This window comes from Antennarius striatus, chromosome 6 (assembly GCF_040054535.1).
Source record: "Antennarius striatus isolate MH-2024 chromosome 6, ASM4005453v1, whole genome shotgun sequence".
Taxonomy (NCBI): Eukaryota; Metazoa; Chordata; class Actinopteri; order Lophiiformes; family Antennariidae; genus Antennarius; species Antennarius striatus.
In genome coordinates, this window is record NC_090781.1 from 16,568,561 (window position 1) to 16,588,506 (window position 19,946).

The 19,946-nt window shown below is 38.2% G+C and overlaps 1 protein-coding gene across 2 annotated transcripts in view; it reads right to left on the reverse strand.

Annotated features, from left to right (window-relative positions):
* The window catches only part of b3glcta (beta 3-glucosyltransferase a), a 58,314-nt gene that overhangs the window by 23,308 nt on the left and 15,060 nt on the right, over window positions 1-19,946 (reverse strand). For both annotated transcript variants that reach the window (XM_068318095.1, XM_068318094.1), the window contains exons 3-4: window positions 13,460-13,499; window positions 4,728-4,837 (exon numbers count right to left, since the gene is read on the reverse strand). In XM_068318095.1, the coding sequence (XP_068174196.1) occupies window positions 4,728-4,837; window positions 13,460-13,499 (150 nt within the window). The remainder of the gene's footprint in view (window positions 1-4,727; window positions 4,838-13,459; window positions 13,500-19,946) is intronic.

Genomic DNA, 19,946 nt, shown 5'->3' on the forward strand with positions numbered 1-19,946 from the left:
GGTTCTCTTTGGGAGTGACCAGGAAGGATAGGATCAGGAATGAGTACATCAGAGGGACAACACATGTTAGAGGTTTTGGAGATAAAGTCAGAGAGGCCAGACTGAGATGGTTCTGACATGTCCAGAGGAGAGATAGTGATTATATTGGTATAAAGTATGCTGAGTTTTGAACTGCCAGGCAGGAGGCCTAGAGGAAGTCCAAAGAGGAGGTTTATGGATGTAGTGAAAGAGGACATGAAGGTAGTTGGTGTGTGAAGAGGATGTAGAAGACAGGGTTAGATGGAGGCAACTGATTCACTGTGGCGACCCCTGAAGGGAAAAGCCGAAAGGAAAAGAAGAAGAAACGACAGGACTTCATTTTGTTATACCCTTGTCCCAGAGGTTCTTTAATTGTATAACGAGACAATACAGGTGATGAGAAAGTGCTTGATAAATATTTGATCTCATTCCATTGTGTAACGTCTCTGTGGTGGTGACCATCGGCAAAATGACAAAAATACTTTACTAATGCAATGTGTATTCCTCCCAAAGGGCAGAATGTCAGCCTGCAGGAACACAGGCTGCCACACAGAATACACAAGTTCCTGTCTGCGTAAATCCACAGCCAGACGAGGATGAACAGAAATATCTGCTACGGGTGAAAAAGGCTCAGAGAGTGATGTGCTGATACCTCACGTTTCCCCCACCATCAAGATGCAGTGATCACATCATAAATCTTCACATCTTATCTCGGATGTTGGCCCAATGAGTTTTAAATCATTTAAGTTTAAATCACATATTTTTTCCTTTTTTGAGCGGGATACTGACCACTGTAGAATATAAAGTTTAAATATGATAGGATGACAACAGTCAGTCAAAACCATCACCTCCACTCCAGAAATGAAAGACTATTTAAAGTTCTCTGCTGTGTTCACAGCCTTTCTGTACTTTTCAAACCCATTTCAGTGTACTTTCAAAACGCTTAACTCACATCAGACATGCTTAGCAGCTAGAGACTGAGCAAATCTCTTGTATTTTTTAGCTTTGATCTTTCTCCGTCAGATACACCATCACACACTGGTAAATAGCACAAATTCCAAGCTTTAGTGTTGTGCCTTGGAGGTGAAGTGAAGTGTTGGGAGGGCTGGCTGGAACTCTGCTTGCTTGGCTGAAGAAGGGATTGGTGGCAGTATAAGATGAATAGGAAACTTACAGTTTTATCTACACACACTAATATTGAAAAATAATGCCACTTTTTCAAATATCACATTACTGAAATGATTCTCTCCAGATCTGTGTCCAGATTAAAGGATAATAATTCAGGGGACTGAACATCTTTGACTTGGGTCTTACATCTTGCTGAAAAGCAAACATTTACGGCTGTCTCTTGAGAAGTTATAACTATTTGTGTATAAAAAAAAATATTACCTGCCACTTGCATAAACTGACAGCACAATTAATTTGCAGGAAACGTGAGACAAAGAGAAGAAGAAGAACCATACTTTTATTATTATCATCATCATTATTATTATCCCCTTGGGGAAACAATTCTATCAAAGTCTGCATATATTATTGTAGTAAACCAAATTTCATTAAGTGGAGGGGTACCAGGAGAGGACATTACTTCCATCACGAGTGCAAACATCATTTTTTTTGGTAGAACTATTATACATATTAAAATTATGTTAAAATATGGTCAGTATCTGCTCTTGGTTGTCAATTCTGTCTACTAGAAGTGTGTATGTGTCTGCAGACAACTGGCTGGTGCCTCTATTTTGTTCCTTTTATTGTTATTATTTTGTTGTGTTGTAGATGTGTTTGTGCATTAGCCGTTAGTGAGTTTGCTGTTGATAGTGTCCAGGCTTTAAGTGAAAAATAAAAAGGTTACATCTCTGTTTCTTGCCTCTGTTGTATGTAATGGGTGTATCAGCAACTACAGGCGTGTGCATGGAAAACATGCACTTTGTTGACTTGTGACAGCTTCCTGAAGGCTTGTGCAAAGGTGTGCGTGTGTACCAGCTGTGAAACAATTAGATTTTTTATTTCTCCAATTCTCTGCTTTGTTGTTGCTAACACTGCGCCCTCTCTCCATTCATTTATCAGCTCGTTCGCCCACTGGAACTAGCAAGAAACTACATCCTAGTCTGACGAAAAAAAATAATTAGCTTATGCATCCCATAATTCAAAGCCGCTCCAACATTTAATGAGCGCTTCCTTGACCCATGCTATATTATAAGTTTCCATACACTTTTTCACAGCCATGTTTACAGTGAAAAAATACAAATAAAATCGACCATGGGTAAAGGTAGTGCAGATGCATACTGTACTTCTGCCAAGGCTGCAAAACATGTCCTGGATCCCCATCTTTATCTGCATCCACCTCAATATGTAATCAACTCTTCCAAGGATGTCCTGTTTACAAAATTCCATTGTAATCCATTGAAACTGTGCACCACAGTGAATATTTAGGGATACATTTCCAACTATAACAACAAAACTAAAGAGAAAAATAAGAACTGACTGTGAATATTTATATAGTTTTCTCTTTGGGTTTGGTACAGTCACACAATATTCTAGACAAGAGGAAGTGAGAAATGAATATATCACAACCCAGATCATAAAGTCTAGCAGCGGAAATTGCTCTCTTGATACAGCAAATAAAGCGAGGAGCTTCCTGATTTAACTCACTGTATCATTAGTGATGTTGCAAATTCGACTGGAGAGAATAAAACCCGTCTCTTTCGTTCATCTGGCATGAACAGATTTAATGAATGGATAAAAAGGTCATTCTGACTTGTAAATGAGACATGATGCTGATGTTCCTATTAAAACTGTACAAACGGCCTGAAATACTGAGACTAATTTCCCAGAAGGAAATACATAAACACATTTTTTTCCCCTGACTTTCTTTGTATAACTGAAATTGCATTCAATTCAAAAACATTCAATAAATTGAAAATCAAGTTATGTTCATATCAATAGCAGTGTGTTTAAAAATTAGAGTAAATCTTGAAATTCTTCGAATAGAGTTTATTTAATGCATACAATTGCATTGGGGACAATGTATATTCTATTTCAAAGCAAGAAAAAGTGGAAAAGAGGAACTGGATTTGATAAAATTTTACAGAGGAGTCAAGAAATATGTTTTAAAATAACAGTATTGACATATTTGTTTACGAAATCAAAAATGCACTGTATAAATGAAGAAATGCTTGAAGATTAAACTTTCCTGAGAATCATGAACTAATATTTATTTGCATGACCACAGTTTGATGGCCCAGCCCAGGACAATTGTACTATGTTCCACAATTCCTCTGTATTTCTTGGTTTTGCCTCATGAACAGCATCTTTTATGTTAGCCCACAAGTTTTCTATGGGATTAAGACCCAAGGATTTTGCTGGCCCATATCACGATATTTAACTGTCTTAACTGTATACTGCGGCTTTAGTGTTTGCAGGACGTCTGACAAACTGTCTGTGACCCTTAGACCCCAAAAGAACAATCTAACTCTAATCAGTCCACAAAATAGTGCCCCATTTCTTTTTATGCCAGTCAGTGTATTCTTTGACAAACTAACCAATTCACACGTCTTTTTTTTTAACAATGGAACTTTTCTGGGTCTTCTTGTTGGTTGCCTGGTTTCATGTAGACATCGTCTCATTGTTACAGTACTCACAAGTAACCTTAGATCTTTTTTGATTCTGCTGGAGCTGATCATTCACTGAGCTCTTGCCATTTTGGTTGTTCTCCGATCCATTCAAATAGTTTTTCTTTGTCTTCCTCACCTTTCTGGTTGTGACTGCCATTTCAAAGAATTTGGTATCATTTTAGCTGAACAGCATGTCACTTTGTGAACTTCATAGGTTTTCCCCTCTTTTTATTAACTTCTTAATCAAAGAATGCTCTTCTGAATAATGCATGAACGACCCATTTTACTCTGTTTTTCAAGTACAAATGCACAGACAGAATATTCAGTGTCAGATGTCTTGATCCTTAGTTAAGAGCCACCTGTTTATTTTTTTCATATAATTACTGACCTCACTAATTGAACTGCTTTTTTGTTGAATGCACCGTTTTCAGGTGATGACTCAGTTTCATAGAATAAACGATATGCATGTCATTCGTCTTGGATTTATATACCTTTACCAATGTAAAAACTTACTTGCAGTGTACAAGTTAAAATTCTAATAAAAACACTGATTTATCTTGCTAGTGATGTGGGACTGCTATTATGTTGAACACAAATTTATATTCATTCACTCACTGAAGATCTACCAGATGACTTTAGTTTATTGGGATGATAAATATCTTATTATTGATGCACATCAATAATCTGGGTTCAACAAGGTTGGCTAATAATTTACCGTTCTGTCACGAGGAGCAGAATATGTTGCATAATTAAAACTACAGTACTCACTTCCCACTTTAGCGGTGTAACCTGGTGGATACCATTAATAATTCTCAACACTATTATTCCACACTTAAAATATTGTGCATTAAATAAAAGTGTAACAGTGACAGACTTCTTCATTCTGAGAAATAATGTTGTGTGTATTTGTCTCAAATTAATTTCCCCATTTAAAATGAAGTGACCCCATGAGGCAGCACATGCAGGGCATGACAAATATATCCAGGAGTGACTCTTGCTGCAATTCATCATTATCCATTTCTCCTAACATCTGTGAGAATTTTCTTATGTCACTCATATGCCAAACTAAAAGCTGCAGAAAGACATCTTGGATCTTACCTCTTTGAGACTGTGTGCCTGCTTCAGCAAATCTGCTTTCCGTCTTTCTGCCTGCCTCACATGGAAGGAGTTGCTCTGACTCTGGAGGATGAACACTATCTCCCGCAGGTCTGGAAGAACATAAAGGAAAAACATTCAAGACTTCTGTCATGCTGAGAGAAGGGATAATGACAATCAATGACTTTCTGAGAACAAGAGAAGATAAGAGCCACATTCGGAATAACTGAGGTGATTTTTTTTCTTCTATTGCTAATCTCTATTATTAGCCTGGTGATAATAACCAGCACATTAAGGGCTTAAATAGCTTGGAGGGAGAGCATGCAAATGTCACAGTCCAGGCTGTGTTACTAATGGAAGATTAGCAGAAAAAAAGTCTAAGATGTATTGTGCCAAGGACAGACAGCTTGTCCACTGCCAGCAGAATGGCACTAATACACTGCAAGCACACCTGAGTGCTGCATCATTGCTGTATATTAGGGTTAATGAATAGTCTCTCGGCTAAAGACGGTTGTTTTAAAAGCAGCCTATACAGACTTTTTCTATGCTGAACACATTTCTATTGCTTGTCGCAGACTCTCTTCATGCCAATTCCATTTGCAGGGATGTAATAATGACACAGCTCAGTGAATAATGGCATCAGCTGCACAAACAGTTTATATGAAACCTGTAGATCTCATGACCAGTATAATCAAAAACCATCCCATACAAGTTGGGGTGATGGATTTAAAAAAAAGCATAATTTTGCCTTCGGCCCTGTCCAATTACTTTTGACAACCAATAAATCTTTAAAGCTGCCCATCACATCAAAATGAAGTCTGCAGCACCTGGCTGGAATGACAGTGACAACAAAAAGTCCTTTCAAGGTTTTAGAACCGAGAAATAGGAGCCAACATCCAGCTGTAGAGTAAGAAGAAGAGCAGGAGGGATGTCAGAGTCTTCCTGTTATGACAGGCAGCTTCCCAGTGGATGTAGCGAGCTTGTGTCCATTTTTCCATTAATTTGAGCTCAAACCAAAATTGCCGGCATTGTGCCAGACGATTTTCACTTGATCTTTAATTAGCCACCGAATCAATTTTACAGAATATAGTCATAAAGGGTACGCCATGTAATAAAAAATGATTACCAGAAGGGGTTTGTCCCAGGGAGTGTTGTGAAAATTGCTGGCTAAGAGTATTTTAACATTTAAAAACATAAATAACTACCAGACATCGTTGAAAGGTCACTAACCCTCCCAGTGGAATTACTGTGAAAAAGCAGTGCAAGGAAGGAGGGGAGTGGCCAGCGCTGTCAATGGCGGGATTAGATGGATTGCCTACTCCTTGATTACATTTAGAACCTATTCCCTCACAGAGTTTAGCTATTAGCAGTAAGGTCATGGACAGACACTATGTCAGAGTACAGTATCAGTGTCAGATAATTTTAATGAAGTGTCAGTGGGTGTGTTGCTTCTCTTTGTCCTTTATATCAACGATCCCATTTATACTGAGTCCTGGCGAAGGGAGGATATTTTTTCAAGATCAGCCAATACATCTAAGCTGAACTTCTGGGCAAAAGGAAGGGGCTAACTAGATTCATCGTGTTTTTGTAATAATTTGTTTTTCCTTTAAGAAATTCAAGCCAAGTCGTTAACACTACACAACACTGTATTGTTTATGTACATTTTAGGATGGGATAGGTTGTCGTTGTCATTGATGACAATGATATTGTGTGCTGGGGAATTATCTTGTAGAAAAATTACCTTTTGATTTTCAGGGCACACTTGTTCAGGATTGAAATTGACTATTTTTGTAATATGACTTGATCCCCCTTGGCATTAATGTACTTTTTGCACACAGTGAAACAGAAAAATCCTGGGATAAAATTCTAACTGAAGAATATAGCATTCTAGACCATTGGTGCACATTTCAAGATGCAGCTCACCACTGCAGACTTCAACAGGTTCAAGAGGGTTAGATGTTTTTTGATGCTTTGAAATACAAAAAAAACCCCAAAACCTACAGCTGGTAGCTTCTTTATTCAGGGTCAGTGTATTTGTTCACAAAATCAGAGCTGAATGATAGAATTTTCATATTTTTACTAAATGAAAAAAAAATTGCATACACATATTACATTTGTTTGGTCATATCTTACATTCAATAATGTCGGGAGTAATAGCACAAAATATTGTGGAAAGAGGTCTAATTTTCTTCCCCAGGAGTGAGTGCAGAGAGGTGAGATTATAGTGCCACACCACCTCTACATGTCCTGCTGAGTTTGCTAAATGAATGACTGTGTGAGTACTGTACGTGTGTGTGCATCTGGTTTCAAATAAAGCAGTGCCGTTAAAAGCCCCAGGTGAGGTACCAGCCTCCTGTTACTGCACAGAGCAGCAATAATACCAGCTGCATGAGGCTAACAGCAGAATCAGATAAGCAGTTTGCCAATCCCCCATTGTGTAGATAATGCACACCTCTTGTCAAAGCAGAGGAGAATGAGGGGTAAAAAGAAACTAATTAAGACTGAATCCAATGGCCTTGGTGTCACACTAATGGCTTTCAATTAATCACTAAACAACAGGGAGAAGTGAGGGAAAGAAGAATCCTGTTAAAATGCCCTTCTTTCTTTACCTCTACCATCCCTGTCCTGCTGTCACGTTAAAATCACCTTCATGTGTAAGGCGCAATTAATGCACCTACCCACTATTGTGTGTATGGTTTAGGCTTGTGCTGCTTATGTGTACTGACGGGGTTTTGGTAGATGACTAAATGATTAGCTGAATTCTAAATATTGAAGCTAAAATGGAATTAGTTAAACAGCAGTTAAATAGTCAGTGAGCTTTGCAATGTTTGATGTAAGCCAAGTAGGAGACGTGTAAAATTGTCCTCAGGTGAAATGATCCACAACAGCAACCTACCTTTCATGTTTTGTTCTATGTCCATTTAGGAACTCCACATTCATGATTATCAAGTTAGGTTCTCACAGACACTAGATGGACGGCTTTAAAATACGATGAAGACTGATAGTTCATCTCAGGCATGCTGTAATGACTAACCTGAATTTGTAGTTTCCCTTTTATTTTACTTGACTTTGTCATGACCCTGAGCTGTTTGAAGCGCTATTTACCAAATGTCTGCATACTAATATGCTAATATCCTGAAAACACTGATAAATATGCATTGCTATAGCAGTTTAGCACTACAACTGTGATAATTGGCCTCTTAATGACATGCTCCTGTTTATTTCAACACACTGCTTCACACAGAAAATAGTGTGGCTCTTTATCTTTCTCCTGTTAATTTCAAAGCACAATACATTAACTCTGATTTCTTGTTTGACTTCTACACTGTAGTTTCTAGAATTTTGTAATGGGAAGTTGCTCATACTCTGCAGTAACAGTTTTCACAATGGTCATTACTCTAGATGTAGCACTCTTAACTCCTCTGATACCAATAGCTGTAATTCAACGACACTATCAATTAACCTATTTTGTTATTTTTAGCAAAAAGATATGAAGCAGTCTCCTGCTGCCAAACACAACAAAAAACATGTTTTTTTAGTAGTTAACTTGAATTATGAAAGGATTGCCTGACAATATGGCTAAAAAGTAACTGAAGATTGCTTGGGGCATGAAGGCAAAGTCCCGATTACCTCAATACAGATGATTTTATTTTGCTAAGCTGAAGGGACTAGAAAGCATCTAGTGTCTAGTGCTCATTCATCTCCCTATACTTACACAGCACTCCACAGAGACTACTCTATAGAAAGAACGAAAATCTGCCTTGAAATATATTGGATGGAATGAGACTCAGGAGGATTGAGCTTCATTTTCTCACTGATCTGATTCCTTTCTTATGCATGAAGCCACTGTATAAAGGCCATCACCATCTGGTCTGCTGCAAACCCTCTGTGAAGGATTTGAGTACTGTGTGAGCTCACTTCCTCTCAGTCGGGCCACAGGTCGGATTGATAATATGGTCAATCACATTTTGTATTTCTAGGTATATGCACACATACTGGAGGGTAACGTAAATCGCTTTTATTGAATGTAGATGGTGTGTTCTTTTTGTGGCCCTGCCCTGCAGCGTTGTCACCTCATTGACACAAATTGACCGTGACACTTCCTCGGAGCAGGATGGCAGGTGGTGCCAAGTGGCAAAGGAACTGAAAGCAGGCTGACCTCTAGGCACTCATGCAGCTCTGCCATCTCCATCAGTTTCACACAGCAGGTGTGTGCAGTCACCAGAGCTGTCGCAGGAACAGTTCCATTCCCACAGTTAAATAAACATGTCCACGGCGAGGGGACAGACAGTGCACAAATGGACATGCGGATGCTTTTTTGCGAGCAGGATTTGAATCGAGTTGTAAAAGGAAAAGGACTCGCATACAGATGGAGAGTGGATCAATATTGCAATTTCAGTGACAAATGTCCAAAGGGACAGAAATCTGCAAATAGAGCCACTGTTGTGGGAACAATTGAGACAGCCATGACAAATCCAGAATTGTTCATAGCCAGGCTCATACTGAGGGATGTACAATGTCAATGGTTCATTTCCATAGTCCGCAGGTCTGAATCTGCAGGCAACAACTGATTGTGATGGTGTGATCATCCTAAGGACTCACATCATTAGACTACCAGATACAAGATAGCCTAAAACCAACCCTTTAAATTTTCCTTTCCATCCATCATATCCTCACATCCAGAAAATGTACATCAGAGAGACTGAAGAGGATCAGGCTGCAGTTTCCTGACCAAACGAGGCATGACAGTCACACTAGAAAGCACTAAGATTGAACAACCAGACTACAGACACCCTGTGATATTCAATTTGGAAGTCTAACTTTAGTACAATCTTTTTAAACCAACTGCTTGATTTAGCTTGAGAAAAAATCATTTACTTTCTCCTCAGGGCAATCATCTAGAGAGTCCCATGCTTGTGTCACACAGCAACCCAAACTATTTTCAATCAGCTTCCTTTTCATATCAATATAGACTTTTAATTGTCTTGACAAAGATCAATAGGGAACACGACGAGCCTAACTTTCAGGTAAGTGGTGAAAATGTCAGAGCATAAATATCTCCAAGCAAAACAAAGTGGAAGAAGGCTGAGAGGGGGCTGAGAGACAGAGTGAAACGAGACACCAAACCAGAGGAGAAATAAAGGAAGATGGAGACAAGAGAATAGTTTGTGTGTGTGTGTGTGTGTGTGTGTGTGTGTGTGTGTGTGTGTGTGTGTGTGTGTGTGTGTGTTAGTGACAGATGCATAAGGTTAAGGTCAGTCATAGTCATAGATGTCATAGCAGTTGTAAGACAAACACAGTGACACACAGATGCCACATGTAAGAAAAGTCTGTGAAAAATACAGTCTGTGATACTGTCTGTGAAAATCACAGTTACATTATTATTACACATTAAATTATTATTTAAAAAATGATTGTAAATTGCACCTGTTTTCCTAATTTCTGAAAAGCTTTGTTTGAAAAGATCCATGATATCACACCTCATATAGCAATATACAGCGGGATTATCCTGGATTATTCAGGATTATCCTGTGGTATGAAACAAATATTTATGCCATATGTACAAAGAAATAAAACAATAATAGATGGATAAAATAAAGCCACTACTCAAGCGCTCAAAACAACCATGAAAGAAAGGCTTCAGTGATAATGTGATTTAAATGCTGAAACATGTTTGGTGTTCTGAAGTAACACCTGATAACTGCAACTATTAAATGATAGAAAATAAAAGTATACCCCAGTTTTTGGAAATGTTTCTAGTATCTGCTGCTTGCTGGTTTCTCTCTCCCCAAAAAAATGAAATGAAACCTTTGGGTCATTCTTTCTTTTCATTACATCAACACTGAACAACACGGAGTGTAGTACTGATTTCAGTGCTACTTTCAAAACAACACAATTTTACATAAACTGAAACAGGAAACCAATTAAGTTTCAGACAAATTTAATCCTAATGGCTAATTTAGTTTTGCACTCTCCCAATTCACACAATGTAAATTACATAATTACAAGTATTCTCCTTGCAAGGAACAGCCAAACATATTCCAGATTAATATATGAATCTACGAATAACTGGACACACGTAGGGACTAAAACTAGGAAATGAAATATTTCGTTTACAGAGACTGATCTAAACACTCATCTGGATTTAGTAACCAAATAGGAAAGGAAATAAAATGAAGGGAACATAGAACATAAGCAGATTGACCAATAATAGCTAATGGAATTTCCTGACTTTGCCTCCCTTGAGTCTCAGAATGTAAAAAAAACCCAACAACTTTAAACCCCTCGTTTCTACTTCATACTTTTTAAAATCAGTCAGGATCATACTTGTCATATACTGATTCGAATTCAATCATTCAAAAACCAATTTGTCTTTTTTTTTTTCAACAGAAATAAAAATAAATTGTTTCTTCAATGCTTGTTAAAGAATGTTTTTACTCACAGCATGTTGTTGGCAACAACGCCCCAAAATGCACCTCATGAAAACTACAATTAAAACTGGCTGCAGAGAATAAAATGTTATTCAGCTTTTATTCCAGCAATAGGGCCACAATTTTTCATTTTATTTCTTTTTTTACTTTTATTCACCAGGGGCCTGTTTCACAAACGACACAATGAAAAGGGAGGACAAAAGTCCGACACATTAATTTAATCTGCTTCATAGAAGAACAGCGATGTTAATGGCACTGAACAGGGCCAAACATCTACTAGAAACATGTATCTATAAATAATCCATCCATCCATCCACACACGCACACACACACGCAACACACACACACATATATCATTTTCCTCTGCAGATTATGAGTGGAAATGAAGTGAACCCACTGAATGGATTGGATTAGACTTCCAAATATCTACATAATCAAAAAGCTTATTGTCTGTGTTATTCTGCAAAAGATAATACTTTTTTGAATAAGCCCTTGAAATGATGAATTATATTCCTGTCTGGAAGCGTTATGCAGGAGCTGTGGAGCTACAAAGAACACCAGGACAAAAATGTTGAAACAGACATGTGGAAAATTGAGTATTTCTGCTATTTCTTGATTGTGTTGTGGAGGTTATGTTCCATTCAGCAGCAACTTGTGGCCCTGGGCACTGATGGAATACATTTGCATCAGTGCTTGTTTTTTATGCGCACACATTTTAACATTGCAGGTATCTCTCTATATATTGTGGCTGGCATTAATGAAATCTTATCCTTAGGCATTTCAGTAGGCAATACTTAGCCAGGTTTCAGCTTTCTATGCTGTTGAGGTGCGACACATCACTTTTAAAAAGACAACTTGTATTAGAAGAAAATGTATTGTGAGCTCTAAAGATGTAATAACGAAAATCAAAACTGTGTAATGATTTAATCTAGTAACACCTTTTATCCATCCATCCATCCATCGTTGCCAGCAAATTGTAGAGTCACACAAAAGACAAACAACCACCCACGCACAGACTCACACCTACAGTCAGTTTAAGGTGACTAATTCACCTAAATTTGATGTTTTTGGATCTCTGGGATGACCCAGAGAGAGCCCACAAACACACACACACACACACACACACACACACACACACACACACACACACACACACACACACACACACACACACACACACACACACACACACACACACACACACACACACACACACACACACACACACACACACACACACACACACACACACACACACACACACACACACACACACAAACACAGGGAGAAAACATACAAACTCTGCACTGAAATGATTCAGACCGAATCAGTCTTAAATGACAGAGCCTTCTATTTATCTTTGGAACTATCTTTTCCCTCTAAAGAAACATTGAATGATGACAATCAATGCCTTTAAAAAAGTCAGCAGATCTTTTCTAATAAACAAGCCAGTTATAATTATTGATATGTGCTGTGCTCTATTGTTAAAACAATAGAAAGTCTAGCGTCCTTTATTCATCTTCTGAATTCCTGCCCACTAACAATATTCTCTGCAGGCACGCAGAGCTTTTCTGGTGTGACAAAGGGAATTACTGTGGCGGTGCCAGATAGCAGAGCTCCATTTTTCAGATAGCTGTCTGTTTGCATTTCCTCCCTGCAATGAGGTGCCAAATGAGAGCGTCATGAAGCTGCTTTTGTGAGCTTTTGTGTCTATGGTGACCTAGTTGAATGAACAACAGGCAGATGTCCAAAAAACTGTTTCCGTGGTCCTCTGTAGCCTCCCCAAGTTCATACTACAAGCCCCCTGCAGTGTGTATGAGATCTTTTAATTTGCTCTCTTTATTGAATTCCTGCTTCCTCTGACAATGATAAAAAGATGGGACAGTATTAAAATGGAAAAAGAAACACTGAGGAACCCTAATCTGGGAATGTTCATGTGCTTTTCTAGTTGTAAAGAACTGGTCTGTATGTCTTTGTATATCTATGTGATAAAATCAATAAATACTTAAGAACAGTAATAAATTTTTTAAAGCCAGTACATATTTAATTTATAAACATGTCGTTTGCCTCATTTTCATTTCAAAGAGCAGCTATTATAGCTACAGTATTGCTAAAAGGACATGACAATCCTATCATTGCTCAAATGCAGTCAAATTGGGAGTCTGCTTCCCCCTTCACTGTGTTCACCAAGTGCTGAATTGATGCCCCACATGTGAAGATCATTATAATACAGTATTTTGTGCTGCAGTCATGAGAATTACCTTTTCATTTTCTATTTTTTCTCATCAGAAAAGCGGAACTTACCCAGCTGATTGTTGTGGATGACATGCAGATCATCATGGCTCTGTAAAGACAGAGAAGGTTTTTGATCAAAACACCAACAGAGACATTTTCAGATAGTGACCTGTACTGCTTTTTTTTTTAACTTAAGATGTAGAAACTGTCAAAAATGGATTTTGTGAAGATGGTACATTTTTGCTAAATACTCCATTTCCTTTTCCTAATCGCTAATTAAGACTTAGCAGTGCTAAATATGGAACGCCCTGTGGGTTATTTGGAGAAATAATGGGTGATACCGCACATCATTACTCTTTCCTAATTGTGTGGGTTTTGTGCCTTCAGCATTTTAAGCTCTTTGCATTTGGCTCAATTAAAACGTTGAACGCTGTTCCACCCCCAGAGTTGTCGGTCGGTGCTCACCGCAGACCATGGAGGAGCGAGTAAATCAATCCCAAGCTAGTTATACTTGGAGGAGCTTCAGAGGATGTGTTTCAAACTTGGGAAAAGGTGAGAATATGAGAGGTAGGACTATTTCAAGAGCAACTGAGGCCTGTTTTGATTTAGAACTTCCTGCAGACTAGATCTTTTTTTATTTTTCCTGACGTGCTGATGCAGCATTCAAAGACTTTTACTGTCATAACTTCACTCTGGGATTGGATGTGATTGTTATGTGGGAACTGAGTTTAGCAGAAATATGTACCTTACTGAAGAACATTTAGAATATGAGCAATTGTTATAATAAACACAAAAAAGAATGTGTCAGTTCCTACCACATGACTGATATCCTGCAGCTACCATGACTACACCATTCATTTGTTGGTCTTGGTCTTCTTTTTTTTTTTTTTACACTTTTCATTTTGATCCATCTGTGGGGTTGTCTTGTTTTTCAGGTGTGACAGAAATATACGCAGACTGACAATATCATATCAATATGATTTAATTCAGTGGATGTAAGACATCTATATAATTAGGCTCAGTAGCATTAGTCATGCCCAAAAGGTTTCTGTCTCATCCTATGAAAAACTACTCCACTGAAATCATTTCCTTAGCTGAGGAGAAAGCACCTTAGGCAAACACGCCTCTATTAAGCCAAGAGAATCAGACTCATTATCAGACAATTAATTATAAAGTCTCTCCAATTTGATTAAAAAAAACAAAACTTATGTAACCAGAGGTTAATATAAATATAAACCTAATCGTAAAAGAAGAGTCACATAATCAGGAAAGAGTGCAGCGTGAGCGTAGGGTTTTCCCCGGATGAACATGATGGTTGTAATGGAACAGTGGCAGATGATGAGTTCTTCACTGTCTCCTCCAGCTAGACTCGGGCAGAGAGGAAGCTGCACTGACAGCAAATCACTGAGCTGCCACTGTCAAACAAAATAAATCGATCTATCCAGTGTGATGAATCAAGTGTTTGGAGAAAAGCTACCAATGACAATGATATAATGCGCAACTGTGCCTGTGTTTGTGAGGCGTGCATGAGTGTCTGTGACATGATTTTGCATGACTAAATAAGATGTAATTTTTCGTAGCAGGTTTTAATGAGGCTTTAATGAGAAATCTCAGCACTGGACTGTTATTCATCATTTTTTAATGTTCAGTGGATTTCAGACGCTCCTCACATAATGAGCTGCTGTAATACAGACCATGAGTTCAGAAAAATAAGACCTTCGCCTCCATTTCAATTAGACGACTGTTTTGGCAGAGTATAGACCCTGCCTCGCTTGAAAAGCAGACACGGTTGGCTAAAAATCTTTTCCACGACACGTCATCATTATGCAGAGCATCGGTCAAGCCAATTGATGACATACAAATGGTCATTTACAGTACAGCAGATTGCTTTTTACTGTTGTTGTTTGCCTGGTGATCAACAACTGTAAATTCCTTCTATGGAATTTTTGTTTTTGTAACTGTGTGATGGGGTTTTTGTTCTCTTATGCTTCAAACTCATCAATTTATTACTCAGCCAAGACCTCTGAAATCACATTTTATCCCCTCGCCTTCGATACAGCAACACGCCTGCAATCACTGCAGAACATACTTTTATGCCTTCCTACTTTTTTTAAAGTAAATTTTCATTTAACTGTTCTGTTTACCATTACACATGTGTGAAAACACCTTTGACTAATTCTAAGTGAAATCAATTTAGCCTGTTATCAATTGAGGGGAAAGCCAAAACAACCACATACAGAGTAATGCTAAAGAAAGCATGAATTAAAAAAATGGAAACATGGATGACTGATGTCACTGAAGTGGATTGCAGTCTAGCTGGCCCTCTAGACCATTTGACTATCATGGGAAAGTATAGATAGTCTATTTAAAACGTTTTAACAGGCACAATGTAACCACCCCAGTAGAGACACCTCATCTGTTAATACATGCTGTCTTGTAGGTTTGTATGGTATGTTTAGTAAAGTGAGGCAGTAAGTCAAATTACATTATCAATAATTAGAGATGTGAAATCCAGCCCTTGTTGATAACTCTCTGCATTAAGTGCCACAAGGCCAGTGTGTCTAACTTACATTGAGTTGTTAAGGTTATTTAAAGTAGGAATATTAAATGTCACTATGAAGCTATCCATACTTACACCCAGGTGTCTGTGGCAAGGACATTGAAATGAATTGGTTCAGAGCTTAGCAGTAAGTCTGCACTGTAGGAAACACATCTAATTGAAATGTAAGACACAAATTAGGGGGGAAAAAACCAATCAATTCCCTTTCACTACTCTTCTTTTGTACAGGATGCATATCAGAATACGATGGTGTTATTTAGATGAAACCTTACATGGCTTTAGCAGTTGCACGGTGCTTTTTGGATAATTAGATTTGACAAATATGTTCTTGGCACAACCGAAAAAGATAAGGCCAGACAGTTTGCTCAATTTTTGGCCGTCCTGGTCGACATGACATTACATCTAAATAACCTCAATTTCAAATTATAAGAGATAAACAGCTCTCCAGTTTCCTTGATCTTCAAACTCCATGATTCGGTAGCAGCTTTTGAGTTTTTCCAGAAGAAACTGACTTCCGAGGGGATTGTACACATTGTCCAGTAATGAAACATTCAAAGAGAATGATGCTTCCTGTCATGTAGTGTTCATGTGAATTGACTGTGAAAGTCTGACAAGCTCAGCCTCAGTGAACTCACTGATAATCCCTTCCTGGTCAGAAGTGTCACAATGTTTTCCCAGGAGGTCAAACAGACACTGAAGTGCCCAGTTACTGGATCTCGACACATGGAACTTACTTGGTCTGCAACCAAATCATTCTAGAGAGCTATTTGGTTTGTGGAGAACAGACGACATTGTCAAAAACTAAATAACCTTTGAGAAAGGGTATTTAGCTTACATGAAAGGATAAAGCCCATTTCTGCCATCTGAAGCACACAGAACTCCTCTAATTTTGTCCCTTAATGCTTCGGCACACAGGTAACGCTTTCCTTAATCCCATCTGACAGCAGGCTGTCAGCCATTTCCAGTAGGAACCAGGCACCCATAGGTGTTAAAAAGGAATTGCTGTGAGTCTAAGCTGTCTATCAGAAAGGGTTAGTTTCAACATCCCTTGAGCACTTTTGATCTAAGGCGTTCCAGCGCTGATGCAGAACGACAGAAAGATTGTGCCTCTCGTAGTTTAATCAGCCCACACTGGCAAAAGGTTTCCTTGACTGTTGAACATGTATAAACTCCTTCAGGATGGCCACAACTCACTTAATATGTTTGTTATGTAATCGGGGACACCTGCAGAGACAACCATCTAAAGGCTGCCTTTGATTTGGAAGCTCTTCACATGCATTCGTGGAAGCGGAAGCTCCTGCCCTACCCAATTTTTCAATCCCCGAGGGCACAGACGCTCCACTGATGTGAGTGACCTGTCAGCTCACATTAACTCACTGTTCACTGATAGTAAGAATGATTCACGGTTGGATGGTTTATGAGTTTTGGCATGTGCGAGAAAAATGTGATGTCTACAGAAGAGTTGAAGGACTTTGAGCACCAGAAATACACAAAGGGTGCAAGAGAAATCAAATCTAGGCCTGTGGCGGACCTAGATGTGATCATCAACAAATTACTATTCAATTATCATGAAACAATTTGAGCAACATTTCTTGGAATAATCACTAGAATTGTTGTTGTCAGGCAGCATAAAAAATAGAAGCATGACACACAAATGCCATATTTCCATATTGTTTTCCAATGTTTGATTGTTGAATGTCTTTTTATTGATTTCTTTTGGTTGTTTTTTGAGTGATAAATTAAATCAGTTTGTCTCCTGATGTGCTCAGCTATTGTCTGTGCAGCACATGATGTGAACATCACAAATAAGTATGTGGAAAAACCAAACACCAGTGTTGAAGGCTCATTTTTGGTTGAAAGCCAAAGTGCTAGAGTTAGGGTTAGGGTATAAGTCAAGTCTAATAACTCGAAAGAAGCAATCTGTCAATTTTTCAGCAGAAAGTAGTCAAAACAGAAAACATCACATCACAAAAAAAGAAAACAAAAAAACAACACCTAAAAACTATGAAAAAGTTTTGAGTCTTGGCCGCCTTGCGTCCTCAGCCTTGTGATCTAGCAAGACTGAGAAGAAGGCTTATTTTTTTGGATGAGAAAAATATTTTTTTCCCAGTGAAGGAAGTATATTTTTTTCATTCTGAAATATATTTTGAAGTCTATAAAGCTTTGATGATGTTTTTGTTGCCTACATTAATTCAGCATGAATACCCCTCTCTTTTGAGTGACCTTGTGGTTGTTGAGTTAATATTTTTTTTTCATTTGTTTTAGTTTTCCAGAGAGCAAAACACTTCAACAGGGCATGATCAAAAGACCACATATACCGTAGTTGTTTTTTCAAGCACAAGAAAAAAAAAAAAACTTCAACAGGGGTGACCAAACTGTACAAAACTGTTGACAGACATCCAAATCTGGACGCCTTTGGCAACAGGACAACCAGGGCTTGCTGTGTGAGTTATTTAGAGATGCTTCTGACCAGATGTCAGCCATAACACTGCAAAGCATTAACTGTGTGGGTTACAGATGAAAAGTAGTTGCTCTCTAGTACACGTTTATTTGCTGTGATCTAAATCTGGAGCTTATGATAGCACACAACAAACAGCTGTTTGTTTCGCTTGCCTGACCATTTCCCCACCCCTACACATACTTTAGCTGATGTCCATTGAGTTGTTTTTGCATAATCCTGCAATAACTTGGTCAAACAGCAATTTCACACACACAACCACACACACAGACACGCACGCACACACACACACACACACACACACACACACACACACAAATGATGTAAAAAAAAAAGTGTGTCCGTGGCTCTGCCACTTAAGTACTATCCACTGAAAAATTTAACAGCTTCTCTCTTAAGATGTATTCAAGATTTCAGCATAATACAGCTCGTCAGGGAATTTATGCTGAACAGAGACAATAAAAAAGTAACTATACTAATATCTGTGTTGAATAACATGTAAGAAAGTTTTAAAGATGTTTTGCGTTTTCAGTAAAGAAAGTCTCTTGACTGAGAGGTGAAATTTCTTCAAGCTTTTATTACAAGTCCAGAAAACTAAGATGACCTGGTTGACTCAGAATCTCCAGAGACATATCTCACTATATTTAAAAAAGTTAGAAAAAAAACCCTCTTGGATCCACTGTTTTTCTGGATCAACTTCAAAATTAATTGGTAATAGGTTTTACACTGACTGATTTGGTTACTGAGTAAAAGATTAAAATTAAAAAAACGTCGTTAAAAAAGAAAAAAACATGATTGAAAAAAGTGATTGGAACAATTTAGTAACAGAAAGTTCTTAAAAATCAAGAGAAGTTAAACATTACCTTGTTTTTTTTGACAGTATATCTGATGTGTGAAGTAACATTTTGATGTTTTTATCTCAGGAAAACAGTAACCAAAAAGAAGAAAAATTGGAAACATATTGTCCTTAATTCTTTATGCATATAAATGTCACAGCAAGCTTCCTAACAAAGGTGATGTACATGAGTATGCTCTGAGTGCTGTGCCCAGTTGCAGCTGCACCTTCAGATACACACTGGCAGAACTCTTGCAGGGTTTTCATCTCAGCCGTCACTGCAGAACTGAAACAATAATTTAAACTTCCATTTTACAGGACTCCTCTTCGAGTTCAATTTTCTTGTGATTCAACTCATTGTGAGTAGATGCTGTAGAAGGAGGAGACCTAATTTTGCATGAAGTGGGAGCCATTTAGGTAGCACAGATTAAAGTCTTTACGTGGTTTTGAAACATGACATTCGCAGAAAGCACAACAACCTGCAAATAAAGGATGGCAATCAGAGATGATGAATTGAACTGAGCGAGTTGTTAGGATAAGTAGGAGCTCTTCTTGAGGACCTGAACGACAACAACTGAACGACACTCAAGGTTGAGTGCAGCACGCTATTGGCTATAGTGGCAAATTAGAGCTGATGTCTCCTACCTGCAATTACAAGTTTACATGGCTGATATTTAGTGCAAAAATGACATAATAGAACATG